This window comes from Mustelus asterias, chromosome 22, assembly GCF_964213995.1.
Source record: "Mustelus asterias chromosome 22, sMusAst1.hap1.1, whole genome shotgun sequence".
Lineage (NCBI taxonomy): Eukaryota > Metazoa > Chordata > Chondrichthyes > Carcharhiniformes > Triakidae > Mustelus > Mustelus asterias.
The window spans coordinates 21,155,057-21,177,419 of NC_135822.1; the positions used below are offsets into that span (position 1 = coordinate 21,155,057).

Genomic DNA, 22,363 nt, shown 5'->3' on the forward strand with positions numbered 1-22,363 from the left:
AGGGGAGGCGGGGGAGTGGGACTCCGAAGTCAACTCCTCCACAGGTCGGACAGTGCAGCGAAAGATGGAATGGAACTTATCAAACCCTCAGAGGACAGATGCAGCAAGGGTTAGAGATCCCAGAATGGAGCTCCCTTTGCACTGCCGTTACTCTCTGCTAATTCTAACATTTGTTTTATTGCCAGTGTGACACTTTACTATTGTAACTCTGAAGAGAGAGGACAGTCTTCCTCGTGTTCTTCATCTGGTGTTTGGTGGGGTTCCAGTTGGTGACTGAGACTAGTCTTGCCCAAAAGGTTCTGTCGCAAATGGGACAGGGCACCGCAGACGACTGCGTTTTGGGTGAGCTGCTGGTTCGGGATTTCCTCTCCTTGGTTTTTCTCCCTGCTTCTGAAATACGCTTGTTTTCGATGGAGGCCTCGCCGTTTTATTTGGTTGTGTTAGGTGAGCTTCTCCCAGGACTTGAATTGACATCAAACACTTGAGTGAAGCGTTTGTTCAATTCTTGTAGAGCACTTTGAATGACATTAGAGCGCACCCCCCTGATGCGCGTCAATTGAACACGAGGCACGAAGCTTCGGTAACAGAAGGCTTTTATTGTCTAACAATGGAACTAATAGAACGTAAACACACTATCCCAGACTGACGAGGTCCCGCCCGAGCAGGGGGTCTTATACCTCTCCCAGGAGGCGGAGCCCGACTGGGATGTGCCACAACAGTAACAACCACAGGTGTATTAATCCCACCCTAGCCCAACAACAACATTAGAACAATCCCACAGTGGGAACACCCTAGCCCAACAACAACATTAGAACAATCCCACAGTGGGAACCAACGATGGTTCACCACACCCCCAGACATAAGTTCTCTGTGGAAGATTCATTTTGGTAAGAGAGTGTCAGGCACTCTGACTATATGACCAGCCCAACTCAGTTGTGACTGTCTCAATGTGTGAGGATGTGTGGCATGCCAGCTCGGTGAGCACCTGTGAATGGTATTTTTTTTGCCATCTGATCTTCAGAAGATTCCAAAAGCAGCTCAAGTTGTTGGGCTTCTTGACATGATGCTGACACAGTTCAAGTGCCGCATACATGGAGCAGAGTGAGCAGGACTGTTGCTCTTATAGACTCTCCGTTTGGTTGGCAAACTTGCTCCAGATGTTTGAAGTTGGTTGCAGGCTACACTTGTTTTGGCAACTCTTGCATGTGTCTCTTCATCAATATTGACAGCTCTTGAGAGTGAGCTTGAGAGAGGGCTTTCCTGGAGCAGGCTGATATATTTCTTCAGTTCTATTTGTGTTGAAGGCTGGAGTTCTCTTATGCATCGGAGAACAAGTTCATGCTACTTTGCATGAACAACTCTGAACTGGAAGCTGGTGCACAGTCATCAATGAATAGTGACAGACTTCAGAGGGACATAGACTGGTGGATAGACAGATGACCGATTAAATTTAATGCAGAGAAGTGTGAAATAACTCACGTTAGGAGGAATGACCAGAGGTTATAGAAACTTAAAGGTATAATTCTAAAGGAGGTGCAGGAACAGTGGCACACCTGGTCTGACACAGGGGTGTATAAGTTTTTGAAGATGGCAGAGTAAATTGAAAAAGCTGTTTTAAAACATGTACATGGCAGTGTAAATAAAGACATTGAGTGCAAATGCAAAGGAGTTATGTTCAACCTTTATAAAACACTGCTTGGGTCCCAGCTAGAGCATTTGTGACCAATTCTGGGAACCACATTCTGAAAGGGTTTAGAGAGGGTGCAGGGGAGATAGTGCCAGGGATGCGTAACTTCAATTCCTATGTTGTTTGCCTTACAACATAGAAAGTGACCAGTGTTCAAATGCATTGAGGGCTTTGATGGACTAAATAAGGAGAAACTGTTTCCAGCAGAATAGTCGCCCACCAAAGGATGCAGATTTAAGATATGAGGAAAAATGCACAGCTAATTGTGATCTTGAAAGCACTATCTGAAAGGATAGTGACAGATGATTCAATAATAACTCCCAAACGGGGAAGTCTACAGTGGACGGTGGGGAAGGCGCAAGTGAAACTAATTGGATAGCACTTTTAAAGAGCTGACACAGCCGGCATTGGCCGAATAGCCCCGTGGGCTGAACGCTTCTGAATCATCCCTCACATGATGGATGTGTCTGAGTGTGAATGTATCGGATTGTTTTGTGAATTGAACCTCAAACTTCTTCATTCCCGGTATCGTGTTTAGACTGTGATTTAGTTCTGCTTTTGGTGCTCTGCTCCGTTAGGTGATCAAACCCAAGAACATCTGTTTCCGCAGCAAATAGCGAAGATTTAATGAATGACGGGATTCCGTTGAATTGGTTTGTCTTTATTCCACATTGTGAATCTGCTGTGAAGTTGAGTTTCTTACCAAATTAAGTTTCAGATGTGAGTCACAGTCAGGAGTCGAACAGTGGTTGGGTAGTGTGTTGCCATTAGTAGAAGAACTAATCGCTGGTATTGCTAAACGTTGATATCATTGATATTCCGTGAACGGCGATCAGAAAGTTGCAGCAGTAAGAAACACACTTTTCAAACGTGCTTTCCATAAACCATGCACATGTCGCAAACACTTCGAGAAGGGCGGAGTTAGATTTAAACTCACGTGGTCCGTTAAGTAAGTATTTACACTGTGATCTCTCAGCTGGTGAAGATGTCAGATTTATCCGCTCCTCCAGCATCTCTGCTATTGTTTGAGTCATTTCCGCCAGTTTTTTGGTAACTTACATTGGAGACTGACGCGGTTATTTAAATGTAAGTAATTGAGCACATTTCAGATCCGGTTAAACTGTAACTTTCTCCCTTTTCCCAAACAATGGAGTGCTCTGTATCAACTGAAAGGTTCTTCATCCTTGGCTGCGGGTTCAAATGGTCGATGGGGTGTTTTAAATGTTGGGCTATGAATCTGGGTGTATTGGATCTTAAGGGACATAGCTGCCAGCCGGTGGGGCTTTGTTGCCAGATCTAAATACTTCATGGCGCAAGAATGCAGCCGAGGGAGAAACCTCTTGTTTCCAGTAGTTGGTGCTGTATTTTAATATGATTCTGATACAGAATATCAGACTGGTGTAGATGCTTCTAACCAAATATACGAAATCTACCCCCTTCTGGGATTCGGATGTGTTAATAAAACAGAATATGCTGGAAGAACTCAGCACGTTTGGCAGCATCTGTGGAGAAACAGTTAACGTTTGGAGTCCGTATGATTCTTCTTCAGAGCTTCTATTTTAGTATGATAATGTTTGAAGTCACCCAGAGGCTACTACTACACTAGTCATTTGCATGAGCTGCAATGCAACAGGGCCTGAGGTATTAATTCAATTGAGAGCACATTTCTGGAAAATACCAGCAGCAGAAACATTGCAAAATCACCATTCAGACCCTCTTTAAGTCAGGACTTTAGTCTCTGTCATTGGGAAGTAAAGCTTCTCCAGAAGTAGAGCACAGCATTAAGGCTGGCGCCCAAGTGGAATGTTTCTGGGCGAGGCCTCAAACCAAAAACTGCTTCAGTGATTCAGTTGGACCTTCAAGGATCTGAAGCAAGAGTGTGTGTGCTAGATGATCTTTCTTATTGTGATATTTGACTTCTGTAGTAGATGTAGCACTGTGAGTGTACTTGCACCTCAAGGTCTGCAGAGGTTTATGAACAGTAAGAAGTCTCACAACACCAGGTTATGAAGGCAGCTCACCACCGCCTTCTCTAGGGCAACTAGAGATGGGCAATAAATGCTGGCTTAGCCAGTGACACCCACATCCCTTAAACAAATTTAAAACACGCTGCATCACAACATTTGTCATCCTTACAGCATGTTGGTTTAAGAGCCAACCTTGTAATGTGGGTTTGAAGTAATATGTAGGCCAGATGACCAAGTTGGTTAGCTCGTTGTTTTCCCTAAAGCACATTACATTAAAAGGTGTTCGAGAAATGCAAAATGCTCTAGTACAGATGTGTCATTCGGGGGAAAATAAACAAGTCAGAGGAGGAGATAATTGGTAGGGTGACCAAAATCCTGTTCAAGGAAGGGTTTCCAGGAGGTCAAGGGTGAGCATGTTTAATTGTATACTAATTTGGTGTTAATTGGATTTGGTTGGGGGATTTTAACTGGGGAGTCACCTATGCTCATTTCATGTCTTCCAGGACTGATGGACGCTGCAGGGGCTGAGATGCATCATCACCCCCAGATATTATATTTTGGTTTAGTTAGTCAAGTTTTCTTTGAAATTTTTTTCAATTACAGTGCCCCATCAAGGGCTGTCACCCCTATCATTTTTGTTTAATGTATTGGTATTGATTTTATTAAAAAGAGTATATATAAAATACAGCAGGCTGAAGGAAACTTAGACTACGGGAGGTACACAATTTGATTGTGTATCTCTGAAGAAAAGCTAATCAGTGAAATCTTGACTTCAGTATTCATGCTAGACTATCTGAGTTTTAACAGTGAGAAATGTGGAGGGTTTATGAGATGTTACTGCTGAACACAGGGCTTTGACAGCTAAAGATACAGCCACCGATGATATGGTGATGGGACAGAAGGTGCACAAGAAGCTAAGTTTCAAAGGAACCAAGAGTTTATTTGGCTTAAAGGGCTGGAACTAAGAGTGTGTTGGCTTGTAGAGTTAGAGGCGTTACATGGATGGCTGTAAAGAAGCCACAAGATGATGTGACCTATGACAACAATAAGCATGGGTCAGGTCATTTTATACTGAAGAAGAGATTTATGGCCAATGATAAATTCGCTGGAGAGAAGGCAAGGGACTTTAGATGCAGAATCAAGACCATTGCGAATGAAATTACACAAGGCTGACACAGAACCAACTGTTTATTAATCTTATTGTCAAACCACAAATTACCAAATATATTAAATTTAGCTTTACAACTTGCCCTGGTAGCAACCCCACCATCTCTAGGTTGTGCATCCAAGATACCTCCAACACTCCTCCCTCAACCCACACCACCAGGAAAATTCAGCTGGTTGTTGTTTTTGTGAGATTTGCCACACAAATAGCCGTTCATATCAATTGGTTGTGAAGTACTCAGAGAGATTCCGAAGGCCCAGTGAGGCCTATGTAAAACTAAAGTAGGGAGGTTATGTTGCAGTTCTCCAAGGCATTGGTGAGATCACATCTGGAGTACTGTGTCGCATTTTGGTCTCCTTATTTAAGGAAAGACATAAATATGTTAGAAGCCGTTCAGAAAATGGTTACATGATTAGACTAATACCAGGAATGGGTGGATTGTCTTACAAGGAAAGGTTGGAGAGGTTAGGTTTTTATCCACTAGAGTTTAGAAGAGTGAGATGACCTGATTGAAACATTTAAGATCCGAAGGGATATTGATAGGGTGGATGTGGAGAGGATGTTTCCTCTTGTCAGAGAGTCTAGAACCAAGGGTCACTGTTTAAAAAATGAGGGGTCGCTCAATTAAGACAGATGAGAATTATTTTCTGAGGATCATGAGCCTCTGGAATTCTCTTCCTCAAAAGGCAGTAGAAGAAGAGTTGGATGGATTCTTGATTAACAAGAGGATGAAAGGTTATTTATTGTCAGGAATGTGGGCTTGAAGTTACAATCAGATCAACCATGATCTTATTGAATGGAAGAGCAGAGTCGAGGGGCTGAGTGGCCTACTCCTAATTCTTGTGTGAGTGAGATGAATGGTGACCTGATGCAGTTTAGCAGTAGTACATGTCCAGAATTCAGCAGCAAGAGTTCTAGCAAGAATCCAGTAGGAAGGTAAAATACAAATATAGTGGATCCTAGAGATCGGAAATAAAAAGTGCTTGAAAAAAGTTCAGCAGATTTAGCAGTAACTCCAGAGAGGAAAAAAATAGTTCACGCTTTGAGTCCAATATGAGTTCTTCAGAACTGAAGAGAGGTATGTGATGGGTTTTATCCTGTTGAAAGAGGAGGGAAGTTGGTCAGGTAGAACAAAAGGGAAGATCAGGGATAGATTAGAGGGTGGGAGAGGTTAAATACCAAAGATGTCATGGAACAAAAAGCAAAGGGAGTGGCAATGGTTGAAATAAGGCATGTGTCCAGAGTAGTTGTTAAAGGTCAGCTGAATCTGAAAGCAAAAGCAAGATACAAACAAGCACTTGCCAAAACAAAACAAAATGGAGGACAGAGTTCATGATCAGAAGTTGTTGTGCACTATGTTGAGTCCAGAATGCCTAACCAGAAGATGATGTGCTGTTCCCCCAGCTAGCCTTGAGCTGTTTCACTGGAATATTGTAGCTAGCCAAGGACAGAAATGTGAGCATGAGAGCAAGATGATGAAATTGCAAGTGACTGGAAGGTTCCCTGGATTATAGATCTTGAAACCAGGCAGAATGTTGAAGGTAGTCTATCCTTTCAACTGATCAACAATAACCAAAGCTACTTCACACACACACACTGGGAGTTTCTGGGTTTTAAATTCTGTCTTGCAAAGTCTTGGCTTCCATCCAATTAGAGAATTGTGAAATTGGGAGATGGCAGATACAAGTTCGCCCTGCTCCTGAATAAATTCATTACGGGCTCAGCCAAAAGAAAACAGTGGAGAGGGGTAGAAGAGACAGGAAAAATCTTCCAAACCTTTCTCTGACTCGAACAGCTTCTTCCCTGCTGCCATGAGACTTTTGAATGGACCTATCTCCCATTAAGTTGGTCTTTTTCTACACCCTAGCCTACACTACATTCTGCACTCTCTTGTTTCCTTCTCTATGAATGGTATGCTTTGTCTGTATTAGAAACAATAATTTTCACTGTATGTTAATGTGACAATAATAAACCAAATCAAAATTAAATCTCACTTAAAAATGTAGTCACCTCCAAGTCATAAAACTTGCTTTGTGTTCAGGCACCTGTCGTAATGTAGTGCGTTGGGTGGAATCAGCAGTTCTAATTCATTCAAAGCTTGCACTTAATGCTTGCAGGTAACCAATGATGGTGAACGAAGTGCAAAGTAACAAGGGGCGAATGTTCAAATCCGACGATAGTTCTAGTGATGGTTCGCAGGGGAGTTCACGCAGTTCAACTCCCGGCCCCGATGCAGACCGGCTCCAGGAAAAGATGCGTAGACGAATTGAATCGGGAGACAAATGGTTCTCCTTGGAGTTCTTCCCTCCACGAACTGCTGGTGGTGCTGTTAATCTGATCTCCAGGTAAAGCGGATAGCCAGGTGCCCCTGAAGCTGAGCGGAAGGATGAAGTTAGTGGGTTCTATTGTCTGAGGCAATAGGATTGCTATGAGGTGGGGACGAAATAACAAGCATCTTAAAGTGGGGAGGGAATGACGTGAAACATTTATTCAGTAAAGATTCAGTTTGGTGGAATATAATGTTCTCTCATTGGATGTTGATCTGTTTAATCCCAGCCTGAGAATGACCTCTATTTTGTTACTCAGACCTGCCTGCTTTGTTTATAACAGGAATATGTGATTTATAGAATTACTTATTTTATCAGATTATTTTTATAGACATATACAGAAACAGGGACTAGGAGCAGTAGGCCATTCAGCCCTCCGAGTCTGCTCTGCTATTCAACATGATCATGGCTGTGACATTGGGGCTGGTTTAATTCTTGAAGTCACTTTTTAGTTATTTTTCTCCTGTCAAGAGTCCCTCCGCTGAAGGTCCAACTGAAGCTGGATCCAGTTCCACAGAATATGGCCTACCCTGAAAGTGATAGCTCTTGTTCAGTTAAATATTCATTTGTTTTACAAACTTCAGACACCTATTGGTGGGAACATCGCCACTGAAACTGATGCTCACTTTGAATCACTAGAACTGGATTATGTGGTAGAGTGGTCCCTTTAGTGGGCGATCCTCCACAGGCTACGTGACCAGGCTGGAACCAATGGAGCACGAGTGTACGAACTTATAACTATCAGAAGCGAGGGCATATATTCCTGGGGCTGGAGGCTGCAGTTGGAGTCAGGGTGTTATTCGGAGTAGACCTGTATAATTGTGCTGTTAAACCCTTTGCTGCATATAGTCTTTCTCAATCTATAAATCCTTTAGCTTTAGTTACTTGCTGCAACGAGGCTTCTCAAGTTACTACTTGTTAGGAGTAAACTTTATTTCCTACCTAACCTGGATATTGAAGCCAACTGCAACACTTCTGCCCTGGCTCCAAGGCAGATGAGTTAAAGCTACATTTTGTGATTTGTATGACTCACTGGTTAAACATGCCGAGCCATTGGAGAAACCACACTTGGAATTGAGTGTTTGAACAATGAGATATGTCTTGTTGCAGGTTGCTGACTGTGGACTGTGTTTGATTAGGTTTGATCATATGGCTGTTGGTGGGCCGCTCTTCATTGATGTGACCTGGCATCCCGCTGGGGACCCAGGCTCCGACAAAGAAACTTCCTCCATGACCATAGCCAGCACAGCAGTAAATTACTGTGGCCTGGAGACATTGCTGCATATAACTTGTTGTAACCAGACCAAGGATCAGATCACACAGCACCTGCACAAAGCTCGGCATCTGAGGCTGAAGAACCTACTTGCCCTCCGTGGTGGTGAGATATTAATCAGTGTGATCCTTGTTAGCTTCTCTCTTTACACCTTTTTTATCTCCTCTTGCACCCCACCTTAGGGATGCTCTTGGTCTTGCTTCATGTTCCTGAACTTGTGTGGATGTGTGTGCGAATTTACTCCACTGTCCATCACCCATCTCAGTTGTAACATCTGTATACACTGGGAGGATGATGAAGAAATGGAACTTGGGTACATATGAGAATAAAAGGGCCATCTAGCAAATGTCTCTTGTTCTGTCGCGGGATCAGTCAAATGTTTTGTTTTTAACAATAACATCCCTGGAACTACAAGGCACAAAGTTCAAACCTATAGTTTTTCTATTGGGTTTGCTGGGGTTCAGTGGCCATGGGCTCCCTCCCAACATGTGGGCAGTCGCTGGTTACCCCACATTAAATGGTCAGCATCTCAATGAATCTTCTAAATTTACTCCGATTACCACTTAAGCTCAAAAATCATCCATCAAAACTGACACCCAACTCAGGCCAACGTGTAAACCATCTAACCATGTTCCAATTAATCTATATACCTGGAATTGCTGATCGTTTTCTATTGTTCTAATTCGGGATATGTTCACCACTGACCCAACAAAACGCAAGAATAATCCTCTTCAAATCTCCCCGACTACAACATTCAAACATGACAAATCAGAGCACGGAATATAAACATAAAAATAACAGAAGTTTCTGGGTTTGAGTGGTTCACGTCACCCAACTATTAGATTTTCAGGAAAGTCCTGGTATGTCTAAATAGCTTCTTAAGTGGGACATGGGTTTGATAGCTCACCCCCCACACTAACCTGAAGTTTTGACAAGTATTGTACATTATTGTATATTACACTAATAGATTGTCAGGTGCAGAAATGAGGAAGAATCTATTGACTTTGGCCAAAAATTCCAAACTCTTTGTACATACCAACCACTCACTGCTGAAGTCAAACCTATTCATTGACAGAATCATAGAATAGCACACCATTGAAGGCGGCTGTTCAGCTCCTCGTGTCAGTGCACATGAACACGTGATGCCAAAGCTACCACCTCACTGGTAAGCACTGCGCTCCTGCCAATCCCACCCTCAAATATGACAACATGATATCGAGAGGAAACAGTTAATAGACAGCCCAATACAAACATAAAAGTCGTTGAGATTGCAGAGCAGACAAATAATTGTGCAGCAGCTAGAGAATTGGAGAAGTTGGAAATTGAGGAAGTCCTCTGCACAGTTTGGGCAGATGCTGAAGAACAAATGTGCAAACAGAACAAACATTCAATAATAAAAAGACCTTTGGCTCTTTAGAAACATAGAAAACTACAGCACAAAACAGGCCCTTCGGCCCCACAAGTTGTGCCGAACATATCCCTACCTTGGAGAAACAAGTGATTGGGAAAAATTTAAGAAACAACAAAGAGAGACGAAGAAAGCGATAAAGAAAGGAAGGATAGACTATGAAGCTAGGCTAGCAATTAATATAAAAAATGATAGTAAAAGTTTTTATAAATATATAAAAAGGAATAGAGTGGCTAGAGTGAATGTTGGACCCTTGGAGGACGAGAGGGGGGAGTTAATAGTGGGAAATGAGGATATGGCTGAGTCTTTAAATAAGTTTTTTGTGTCGGTCTTCACGGTGGAGGACACAAATAGTTTGCCAAATATTAACGATAGAGGGTTGGCAGCAGGAGAAACACTTAATACAATTAATGTTACCAGAGAGGCAGTGCTGGGTAGACTAATGGGACTGAAGGTGGACAAGTCCCCGGGTCCGGATGGAATGCATCCCAGGGTATTGAAAGAAATGTCAGAGGTAATAGTGGATGCGTTAGTGATTATTTATCAAAACTCGTTGCATTCTGGGGTGGTGCCGGTTGATTGGAAAACGGCTAATGTTATGCCGCTGTTTAAAAAAGGAAGGAGACAAAAGGCGGGTAACTATAGGCCGGTCAGCTTAACGTCTGTAGTAGGGAAAATGCTGGAATCCATTATTAAAGAGGAGATAGCAGGGCATCTGGATAGAAATGGTTCGATCAATCAGACGCAGCATGGATTCATGAGGGGAAAGTCGTGCTTGACGAACATGTTGGATTTTTATGAAGATGTGACTAGGGCGGTTGATGGAGGAGAACCGGTGGATGCGGTGTTTTTGGATTTCCAAAAGGCGTTTGATAAGGTGCCCCATAAAAGGCTGCTGGAGTTGGGGGTAGTGTGTTAAAGTGGATTGGGGACTGGCTATCCGACAGGAAGCAAAGAGTCGGAATAAATGGGTGTTTTTCCGGTTGGAGGAAGGTAACTAGTGGCGTGCCGCAGGGATCGGTACTCGGGCCGCAACTGTTTACCATTTATATAGATGATCTGGAGGAGGGGACGGAGTGTAGGGTAACGAAGTTTGCAGACGACACAAAGATAAGTGGAAAAGTGAATCGTGTGGAGGACAGAGAAGATCTGCAGAGAGATTTGGACAGGCTGAGTGAGTGGGCGAGGATATGGCAAATGGAGTATAACGTTGAGAAATGTGAGGTTATACACTTTGGAGGAAATAATAACAAATGGGATTACTATCTCAATGGAAACAAATTAAAACATGCTACCGTGCAAAGGGACCTGGGGGTCCTTGTGCATGAGACGCAAAAGCCCAGTCTGCAGGTACAACAGGTGATCAAGAAGGCAAATGGGATGTTGGCCTATATTGCGAGGGGGATAGAATATAAAAGCAGGGATGTCTTGATGCACCTGTACAGGGCATTGGTGAGGCCGCAGCTGGAATACTGTGTGCAGTATTGGTCCCCTTATATGAGGAAGGATATATTGGCATTGGAGGGAGTGCAGAGAAGGTTCACCAGGTTGATACCGGAGATGAGGGGTTTGGATTATGAGGAGAGGATGAGGAGATTGGGTTTGTACTCGTTGGAGTTTAGAAGGATGAGGGGGGATCTTATGGAGACTTATAAGATAATGCGGGGGCTGGACAGGGTGGAGGCGGAGAGATTCTTTCCACTTAGTAAGGAAGTTAAAACTAGAGGACACAGCCTCAAAATAAAGGGGGGTCGGTTTAAGACAGAGTTGAGGAGGAACTTCTTCTCCCAGAGGGTGGTGAATCTCTGGAATTCTCTGCCCACTGAGGTGGTGGAGGCTACCTCGCTGAATATGTTTAAAGCGCGGATGGATGGATTCCTGATCGGTAAGGGAATTAAGGGTTATGGGGATCAGGCGGGTAAGTGGTACTGATCCACGTCAGATCAGCCATGATCTTATTGAATGGCGGGGCAGGCTCGAGGGGCTAGATGGCCTACTCCTGCTCCTATTTCTTATGTTCTTATGTTCTTACCTTTTAGGCCTACCTGTAACCCTCCATCCTATTAAGTCCCATGTACTCATCCAGGAGTCTCTTAAAAGACCCCATTGAGTTTGCCTCCACCACCACCGACGGCAGCCGATTCCACTCGCCCTCCACTCTCTGTGTGAAAAACTTCCCCCTAACATTTCCCTTGTACCTACCCCCCAGCACCTTAAACCTGTGTCCTCTCGTAGCAGCCATTTCCACCCTGGGAAAAAGCCTCAGAGTCCACCCGATCTGTGCCTCTCAACATCTTATATACCTCTATTAGGTCTCCTCTCATCCTACGTCTCTCCAAGGAGAAAAGACCGAGCTCCCTCAGCCTATCCTCATAAGGCATGCCACTCAATCCAGGCAACACCCTTGTAAATCTCCTCTGCACCCTTTCAATCTTTTCCACATCCTTCCTGTAATGACGATACCAGAACTGAGCACAGTACTGCAAGTGGGGTCTGACTAGGGTCTTATAAAGCTGCATCATTATCCCCGGACTCCTAAACTCAATCCCTCGATTGATAAAGGCCAGCACACCATACGCCTTCTTAACCACCTCCTCCACCTGCAGGGCCGATTTTAGAGTCCTATGGACCCGGACCCCAAGGTCCTTCTGATCCTCTACAGTACTAAGAGTCTTTCCCTTTATATTGTACTCCTTCATCCCATTTGACCTGCCAAAATGGACCACTACGCATTTATCTGGGTTGAAGTCCATCTGCCACTTCTCCGCCCAGTCTTGCATCCTATCTATGTCCCTCTGTAACTTCTGACATCCCTCCCGACTATCCACAATCCCACCAACCTTCATGTCGTCAGCAAACTTACCAACCCATCCCTCCACTTCCTCATCCAGGTCATTTATGAAAATGACAAACAGCAAGGGTCCCAGAACAGATCCCTGGGGCACACCACTGGTGACCAATCTCCATTTAGAAAAAGACCCATCTATACCCACTCTCTGCCTCCTTTGGGCAAGCCAGTTCTGGATCCACAGGGCAGCAGCCCCTTGGATCCCATGCCCTCTCACTTTTTCTAGAAGCCTTGCATGGGGGACCTTATCGAACGCCTTGCTAAAATCCATATAAACCACATCTACCGCTTTCCCTTCGTCAATGTGTTTAATCACATTTTTGAAGAACTCCACCAGGCTCATAAGGCACGATCTGCCTTTGACAAAGCCATGCTGAGTATTCTTGAGCATACTAAACCTCTCTAAATGCTCATAAATCTTGTCCCTCAGGATCTTCTCCATCAACCTACCAACCACTGAGGTTAGACTCATCGGTCGGTAATTTCCTGGGCTATCCCTATTCCCCTTCTTGAAAATAGGAACCACATCCGCAATCCTCCAGCACCTCTCCCGTCTCCATCGACGACGCAAAGATCATCGCCAGAGGCTCTGCAATCTCTTCCCTTGCCTCCCACAGTAACCTGGGGTACATCCCATCCGGACCCGGCGACTTATCTATCTTGATGCCATTCAAAGATTCCAGCACAACCTCTCTGTTAAAGTCCACATACTCAACCTTTTCAGTCCACCGCAAGCCCGCCAACAGAATCTTCACTACTTCTGGGGGGCGGGGTTACTGTGAACAGTCTCCCCCTGGCAACTCTACAGTAGCAAAACAATTGCCTAGAGATTTAATCTTAGAAACTTAACTTTTACATGAGTTTATGATATAAACCATTCTCAACCCATCAGCTGACATTAAATACTCCTGAAGAAGGATGGCACAGTGGTTAGCACCACTACCTCACAATGGTAGGGACATGGGTTTGATTCCGGTCTTGGGTCACTGTGTGTGTGTGTGTGTGTAGAGTTCGCACATTCTCCGTGTCTACGTGGGTTTCCTCTGGGTGCTCCGGTTTCCTCCTACATTCCAGAGATGTGTAAGTTAGATGGATTAGCCATGGAGATGGATTAGCCATGTAAATGCATGGGGTTACAGGGATAGGACGAAGGGAAGGGCTTGAGTGGGATGCTGTTTTGGAGAGTCAGTGCAGACTCGATGGGCTGACTGGCCTCTTTCTGCACTGCAGGGATTCTATGATTCTAAGTCACATGGACCCAAACCATTAACAATGTTTCCCTCTCCACGAACACTGCCAGACCTCCTGAATTTATTCAGCATTTTCCGTTTTTATTTTATATTAAATAATTTGAATGTGCCACATCTATATTTTTCCATCAGATAGGTTGAGAACAGGATTTGATTTATTATTGTCACATGTATTAGTATACAGTAAAAAGTATTGTTTCTTGTGCACTGTACAGATAAAGCATACCGTACTAAGGGAAGGAAAGGAAAGAGAGCAGAATGTAGTGTTACAGTCATAGCTAGGATGTAGAGAAAGATCAACTTAATGGGAGGTAGGTCCATTCAGAAGTCTGATGGCACTAGGGAAGAAGCTGTTTTTGAGTCGGTTGGTACATGACCTCAGACTTTTCCCAGGTGCATGGGGTCCTTGATTATGCTGGCTGCTTTTCCGAGGCAGCGGGAAGTGTATTCGGTGTCAATGGATGGGAGGCTTGTTTGAGTGATGGACTGGATTTTACAGATGATTTGGTGGGAAGTAGGGATGTAGCCTTTAATAGAGTCTGTTATTCTGCAGATCCCATGGGTGATGAGTGGAAGACTGAAGAAGATGGATTCAATTATGCTGGTGATTTGGTCAAACACATTCGCTCTGAGTTTAATGATTACTTTACCATCTGTGTTGCCGGTAAACTCAGTTCTGCAAACCCAGTTTCTTAGTGTTCTATTCTCTTCACATTAAACGAGGCTGATTTAAATTTTACTTACTTGCAGGTTACCCAACAGGGCACCCAGAGTGCGACTGTTATGAGGAGGATCTCAGACACCTGAAGGCAAAGGTAGATGCTGGTGCAGACTTTATCATCACCCAACTCTTCTTCAAACCTGAAACCTTCCTTTCCTTTTTGAAGGACTGTCATGCAATCGGAATTACCTGTCCCATTCTGCCAGGAATCTTCCCTATTCAGGTGCGTGTGAACATAAGCATCCCTGATTCCAGATGAGAATTTTATACTGTGGTGGCATAATTGAATCCATCTTCTTCAGTCTTCCACTCATCACTCATGGGATCTGCAGAATAACAGACTCTATTAAAGGCTACATCTCTACTTCCCACTAAATCATCTGTGAAGTCCTGTCCATCACTCAAACCAGCCTCCCATCCATTGACACCTTGCACTGGGAGCAATAGCTTCACATAGTTTCCTGTAGGAGAAGAGCATTTTCTTCCTCTCTCTGTAAACTGTGACATGTATATTCTCCCCGTGTCTGTGTGGGTTTCCTCCAGGTGTTCCGGTTTCCTCCCACACTCCAAAGATGTGCGGGTTAGATTGATTGGCCATGCTAAATTGCCCCTTAGTGTCCTGGGATGCCTAGGTTAGAGGGATTACCGGGGTAAATATGTGGAGTTATGGGGAAAGGGCCTGGGTGGGATTGTGGTCGGTGCAGACTCGATGGGCCAAGTGGCCTCCTTCTGCATTGTGGGGTTTGTATGATAAACTGATGCAGTTCAGGTTATTCATCCCCCTCTCATCTTCCTTTATCCTGTGACAGGGGTATCACTCATTGCGACAGCTGGTCAAACTCTCCAAGCTACAAGTGCCACAGGAAATCAAAGACATAATTGACCCAATCAAAGATAATGATGCTGCCATTAGGAATTATGGTATTGACTTGGCCACTGACATGTGCAAGGTTCTGTTGGAGTCGGGGTTGGTGCCAGGGCTTCATTTCTACACACTGAACCGAGAGGTAGCAACTGTGGAGATTTTGAAACGACTGCGACTATGGACCGAGGACCCTAGGTCAGTTTCAACAAATAGTATAACCATGTGTATATATACACATGATCACTAAACAACGATTAACAGACTTAATGATACCAGCCAAAATTCTGATATATCTGCACTCTCCCTTGTTCGTTGATTAACTTGCAACACTGTATTGCTGTAGAACATGATATAACTTAATTGCAGAAAGGAGGGTACAGTGAGGAAACTATAACTATGATATAGAGTCCAGGCATTTACTGTTTGAATATATTCTACCTTTGTACTGTCCATTAAGGAAGCTGTCATGGGATCAAGCATGTTAAACCCCTTAATCCTCTTTCTCTACACTCCCGCAGACGTGCCTTGCCGTGGACCATCAGTGCCAATCCAAAGCGGAAGGTTGAAGATGTCCGTCCAATATTCTGGGCTTCGAGACAGAAGAGTTACATCTACAGAACCCAGGATTGGGACGAATTTCCCAATGGAAGATGGTACAACCTTTCAAATCATTACTGGTGTTGAGGCAATGAACAATTGTGCAACAATACAATACAAAAGCAGTTCATCACACGACTTAAGTTTACAATTGTAAATGTTTGGCCTGATCTTATCAGTTGAGTTTTGTTATTGTAATGTGTATGAAATTCTTCAACTCTCTTCACCTCAATTGTTGAAAAATACCCAGAAGTACAATTCTCCAGTCTTTCCAAGCTTGGGTTATGTTTGGAGCAAACATTTGAGCTGTGTAATATCAGGTTGGAGTGGTGACTGTGAGACCATTCAATGTAATTTTGGTAGATAAATATGGAATATTCCACCATTAAATTGGCTAAACTGTAGATCTATTTTCTCTTGTACACTGGTACATTTCACTGAAAAGACCCAAAAGTAACACGAGAGATTTCATTTAATTTTCTGCACCCACTAAAGCTTGCAAACAATTGTACAGAAGATATCTGCTGATAACATTGAACTTAACTTATTGGTGGCTATTCCCTGGTTGATCAGTGTCTGGATTGTGTGATTTTATATTTTTATCTTGTTTTAGGGGGAACTCATCATCTCCTGCCTTTGGTGAGCTGAATGATTACTACCTCTTCTATCTGAACAATAACTGTTCGAAGGAGGAGCTGCTGAAGATGTGGGGGGAGGAGCTGGTAGATGAAAAAAGTATTTTTGACGTCTTCACAGCATATATCACTGGGCAATCCAACAGCAATGGGAAAAAGGTAATAAAACTGTGCCAAGAGGTTTCTATACTTATTGTAACTAATTCATAAAGAATCAAGTTTCCAATCGTGTAATGGCTAATGGAAACTTAAACTGTTAAATTAAAATGTAATTTGAGACTCACTATTCTGCACTATTTAACTAGCACAACCTGGTATTAACAATGTGTTTTTTTCCCAGCGAGGGCTCCAGCAACATCCACAACAATGAGACTAATCTTTTTGAATTGTAACAACATATTACATGCTTTGGGCTTTATAGAATCTGAGGATCAAATATCCAAAAATATTTAATTGAAACTTCTTTCAAATATCTGGATAAATGACAGCTTTTCCACTGTGTTTGAAAGAAAAGGTATGTTGCTCTCTCTCCCCAGACATCAAGCAGGTATCCTGGTGGCAGCTAGTGTATTGTGAGCAGGCACAACATTCTCAGCTGAATTAAACTACTTTGGGCCCGGCAGCCTCTGGCTTGGCATACAGAGCTCAAGCATTTGAAGATAGCTTTTTATTTAAATGGATAGGAGTCTCTCATCTTCCTGTTTGTGTATTCTCAGGTGACCTGTCTGCCTTGGAATGATGAACCTCTGGCACTAGAAACATCCCTCATGAAAGAGGAACTGGAAAAGGTGAATCGGATGGGAATTCTCACGATAAACTCCCAGCCCAACATCAATGCTAGGCCATCAACTGACCCTATTGTGGGCTGGGGGCCAGAGGGAGGCTTTGTGTTTCAGAAGGTAAGAGTCACAGGAGATTGAAGAGATGCTACTGGGGGTTTAGAAATCCCTAGTTCAGAATCCAGGGCAAATGAGGATAAACCCTGAGAGATTGTATGTCTTTTCTCTGTGCCTGAATCCTCCTCTTTCTTTTACAGGCCTACCTTGAATTTTTTACCTCCGCTGAAAATATATTCACTCTACTCAAAGTTCTGAAGAAATACAAAACACGAGTGAACTACCAGATCGTAAATGTGAAGGTAAGGGCCAATCAGTGATGGGTGGGGCTGCAGGTTCAGCAGTAAAAGAGATAATTGAGTTTCACTGGCAAAAGGGCTGGAAGTAAGCTGAAAAGTTCCTCTTGGTCTATCTGTTCTTCTGCTTTTCATTCATTTGCAGGTTGCTAGGGAAGCACTGATGTCCTCGTCGGGAGTTGAAGCAGGAATTTTCCAGCTCTGGGCTTGAGAGAGGCTGAGAATATTCAATTAAACATTTTTAAGAGCTTCATAGAATCATACAATCTACAGTGCAGAAGGAGGCCATTCGGCCCATCGAGTCTGCACCGACCACAATCCCACCCAGGCTCTGTCCCCATGCAGTTTATTGGCTAGAAGCCAATATAGCCACCCTAATCTGCAGCCTGCATTTAAAAGGGCACTGCTTGTGTGCAAACACTTCCTATGCTCATTACACTACGTAGCAGCATCTGCAACATTTAATGATTGGAGAGAAAAAAGTCCAATAACATTTCCTTAGTTGTGCATAAATGCTTATTTGAACTGTCTTCCTCTGGTGATCTCAGATCTCAGATGATAGATATATCACAGGGTGTGATCAATATAGTTGCCAACCATGATTAAATGTATTCCTGGAGGTTTCTGCACGTGACGTGCCCCTCACTCCAGCCATTCGTTGGTCAACACATCCATCCATCCTACACCAATTGGAAAGCAAAAATCTCATTACCCAACTGGATGATGCTTGACTGTCGGCCAAACAACCTTTTTTTACGTTTTCAATACTTTTATATCTGATAAAGAGGAATGCTAAAGAAAATGACAAAAAGCTATTTTTTTTAATGTCTTGATGATTTTCCTCCAGAATGTCAAATGACAGTGTGCTGGTGACTGATCTTCAATCACTGGAGGCTCCAAGTCAATCCTGGAGGGTTGTTAACCCTATGTGTTTAGCGGTGGAGCTCTAAGCGATGGGTATAACTCAGGGTACATCAGCAGTGGAGTAATGTGACAGGTGTACTGCAGGGTGGCACAATCTCTACTTCGCGTTCAGACTGTTACTAGGAATCATTTTTAGCTTCAACAGGCCTAGGGCTTGGATTTTTCTCTTTATTCTTTTGTGGGATGTGGGTTTTGCTGGCTGGGTCAGCATTTGCTTTCTATCCCCAACTGCCCTTGAACTGAGTGGTCTGCTAGGCCATTTCTAAGGGCAATTTATAGTCAATCACATTGCCATGGGTCTGGAGTCATATGTAGGTCAGACCAGGCAAAGGTGGCAGTTTTCCTTCCCTAAAGGACATTAATTAGCCCTTTAGCTGTTGTTGGGTTTTTACAACAATCTGCAATAGTTTCAGGCCATCATTACCGAGACTGGTTTATTGATTGAACTTCCACCAGGTGCCATGGTGGGATTTGAACCCATGTCTCCAGGGCATCAGCTCAAGGACAATACCACTAAGCCCAATCCCCTCCAAATAAATAGGAAAAGTCATTTTATGGGGCTTTACTGCCCTCTAAATTGCCACATGAAAACACCTCCACTTGGTCATCAAGCATGACCCTGACCTTCCTGTCGCTTGCCATTTCAATTCACCATCTTGCTCTCATATTCCCATTTCTATCCTTGGCTTGCTATAACATTCCAGGGAAGCCCAACACAAGCTGGAACAGCACCTTATCTTCTGATTAGGCACTTTATAGCCTTCTGGACTCAACACTGAGTTCAACATCTTCAGACAATGAACGCTGCTCTCCATTTTGATTTTTCTTTTAACCAAGTGCCAGTAGGTATCTTGTTTTTGCTTTCAGACTGAGCTGACCTTTATTCTGCTATTAACATCTTCTCCAAACTTAGGTTTTGTTTCTTTACTACAATATTGCCACTCCCTTTACCTTCTGTTCCATGACACCTTTGGTATTTAATCTCACCAGTCCTCTTAAACCATTCTTTCATTGCACCAAAACCCCCTCTTCTCATATCATAAAACCCTTATCATATTTCTGCCTTTTCAGTCCCAAAAGAGAGCCATATTGGCCTCAACATTAACTCTGTTTCTCTCTCCACAGATGCTGCCAGACCTGCTGAGTTTTTTCAGCACTTTGTTTTTAATTTTATTCTCCAATTGTGCATTGTCCTTGTATCCAGACCAATATGGCTTGTGCGAAATTGCAGTTACATAAGCTAACTTTAAACCTATATTAATGTTGCAGGGTGAGAATATAAATAACGCCTTTGACATGCAGCCAATTGCAGTTACATGGGGGATCTTTCCTGGACGTGAAATAATTCAGCCCACAGTGGTTGATCCCATCAGCTTCATGTACTGGAAGGTAATTACAATCAAATCTTGTGCAGAATAAAATATTATAATATGGATCAAACGTGGGCAATTGGGACTAGCTTAGTGGTTTAAAAAAAGGGGCGGCATGGACAAGTTGGGCCGAAGGGCCTGTTTCCATGCTGTAAACCTCCATGACTCTATAAACTTTTGGTTGCTTTGTAAAGAAGCAACAGTGGATGTATTTTGTAACTGTTCCATATCCTTTCCCCGCAATGGGTCTGAACACACTGATCCACAGTGCTCCCACCTGTACATGTGGCAACACCAAATGTATAGCTTTGGGATTTCTTGCTACTTTGGGAAGTTAACTATTCACATACATGGTATAAGCCCCTTCCATTCCAAAAATCAGCCATGGAATTTCTTACCAACACATGCATAAATCCCCAAGTGCTCACACTGCTTTATCAAAGGCAAACATATTTGTATTTTGAGGAAATGTGTCCGTAGGTGGGTGGGGAACAGTCTGTGTGGGGAAAGATGGGAAAGTGTGTCTTTTGAGCAGGGAGAAGAGTGTTCTATAGCCTCAGTAACACTGTGCTTTGTCCTCAGGATGAAGCTTTTGCTCTGTGGATTGAGCAATGGGCCAAATTGTACCCAACAGGGTCTCCTTCGCAGCAGATAATTCAGGACATCCATGACCACTATTACCTAGTCAATCTCGTGGACAATGACTTTCCATTTGAAAACTGTCTCTGGCAGGTTATTGATGACCTCTTTATGTTAAAAGCATCTGAAAAGACTTGTGGATCTCCAGTTTGTGAACTGCTTGCGAAACCCTGAGATTGCACTGTGCAGGATGACAAGCAAGGTCATAATCTGCTTGTTTAATGACAGCTTGACTTTGCATAGGAGGAACACTTCGTCCCAGTCTCCCGTGTACTAACCAGAATCTTGCTTACAGAGTGGAATGGATTTTTACTGTAGTGTGTGGCTCTTTGTCTGCTTTAATGCACAGTGAACTTGGAATATTTTCACAGCTAAGTGTAAGCATTGGACTGAGGAAGGTCCTGGTTCAGGTTGAGTTTGTTGATGTGGAGATTATCTGTTTCCTATTTCTCTGCACCCCCATGATTCTATGGGGGTAAAATGCAGGATCTGAATATATGATAAATGGCATTATTCATGGGGAGACAAAGACAAGTCTTGGTAGGACTGGGCCGAGAGGCACATCTGAAACTCGCTTATCTTTGCCCAATATCCAGAGTTGTACAGTTCAGTAGACACTGGACTGAGCAGAGTAGAAATGGTGTGTGCTTGTATACCTCTCCCAGTACATAACTAAGATCTATTGCACTGGGTAAACTGTTTATGGTCAGCAAAAATCCTCTTCATAAGATGTAATGTCACTCCAAGAGAAAAAATGATCAGGAATAAACAACTGACATGGACAGTCAGTGCAGGTTCGCTGGATAATAGGATAATGTTTGCCAATATTGAGCCCTCTACATTCATCACACAAGACAAAACTGATTTGATGCTGATGTCTTGCTACATCTGGGTACTGTGGAGTTAAGTGATGATGTCAGAGGATGGGCAGAAAGTGAAACAAGGAAGAAAAACTTCTTCAAAGTCCAATGGCATAAACTTTTATAGTTTATAATTTGTGAAGAATGCAGAAAACAGCTGGATCCTGTTGTTCACTTGGAAAATTTGAAAACGGGAACAATCTAAATTAACCTCATCATGACATGTGCTACAACTATTAAAACATCTTTTGTCATTTTTTCTGGCAGCGATAATGTGTTGACTTTTTATGTATCTATTTGTTTAAAATAGCCAAAATCAGGGTCAAGAGTGCTAAGTTTACAAATAGACCTTAGCAGCAGTTAGCACCAAGATTGATCTGCACAACCTTAAGTTATTGATTAGTATTGTTGTGAATAAACATACTGCAGGGAGCTGAGATATGCTAAAGATTTCTAGTGACAGTATGAGATCTGTATAAATATAACAGTAAAGTTGAGGGATGTCCCCCTATGTAGATTTGTTTCTTCCCCAATGTGCTATGACAGTAGCAACAATGTGAGGAGCTCCACCCCAGGCTTGGGGAATTACGGAGACTGGCTTCCTGAAGCCTATGCTGTGTATGAGAGGAAGCTGTTTTACAAGTGACTGGATGTGAAAGCTTGTTTTATGGCTGTGGAGTGATCAAACCTTTGAC

The 22,363-nt window shown here is 43.2% G+C and overlaps 2 protein-coding genes across 7 annotated transcripts in view; one reads left to right on the forward strand and one right to left on the reverse strand.

Moving 5' to 3' along the window:
- The window catches only part of clcn6 (chloride channel 6), a 47,056-nt gene extending 44,335 nt beyond the window's left edge, over positions 1-2,721 (reverse strand). Inside the window, exons 1-2 of the mRNA XM_078239748.1 lie at positions 2,625-2,721; positions 2,200-2,369 (exon numbers count right to left, since the gene is read on the reverse strand). Of these exons, the coding sequence (XP_078095874.1) occupies positions 2,200-2,369; positions 2,625-2,721 (267 nt within the window). The remainder of the gene's footprint in view (positions 1-2,199; positions 2,370-2,624) is intronic.
- On the forward strand, positions 264-22,034 carry mthfr (methylenetetrahydrofolate reductase (NAD(P)H)). 6 transcript variants are annotated; one of them, XM_078238856.1, is made up of 12 exons: positions 264-342; positions 6,937-7,164; positions 8,286-8,524; positions 14,479-14,589; positions 14,676-14,869; positions 15,456-15,706; positions 16,030-16,164; positions 16,722-16,902; positions 17,460-17,642; positions 17,780-17,881; positions 20,069-20,188; positions 20,752-22,034. In XM_078238856.1, the coding sequence occupies exons 2-12, from the start codon at positions 6,944-6,946 to the stop codon at positions 20,980-20,982; spliced, it is 1,968 nt and encodes a 655-aa protein (XP_078094982.1). In that variant the 5' UTR covers positions 264-342; positions 6,937-6,943; the 3' UTR covers positions 20,983-22,034. The 6 variants fall into 6 exon arrangements, with proteins under 6 accessions (XP_078094982.1, XP_078094985.1, XP_078094981.1 ...); XM_078238859.1 differs by lacking the exon at positions 264-342 and adding an exon at positions 2,036-2,636; XM_078238855.1 differs by lacking the exon at positions 264-342 and adding an exon at positions 2,323-2,340.
- Positions 22,035-22,363: the final 329 nt, after the last annotated feature.

Excerpts from the sequence above, each read along its gene's own strand:
- mthfr (XM_078238856.1), top strand. The coding sequence starts at position 6,944 with ATGATGGTGAACGAAGTGCAAAGTAACAAGGGGCGAATGTTCAAATCC. Across the intron at positions 16,903-17,459 it reads CCAACAGCAATGGGAAAAAG|GTGACCTGTCTGCCTTGGAA; the intron begins GTAATAAAACTG and ends GTGTATTCTCAG. Across the intron at positions 20,189-20,751 it reads TCAGCTTCATGTACTGGAAG|GATGAAGCTTTTGCTCTGTG; the intron begins GTAATTACAATC and ends CTTTGTCCTCAG.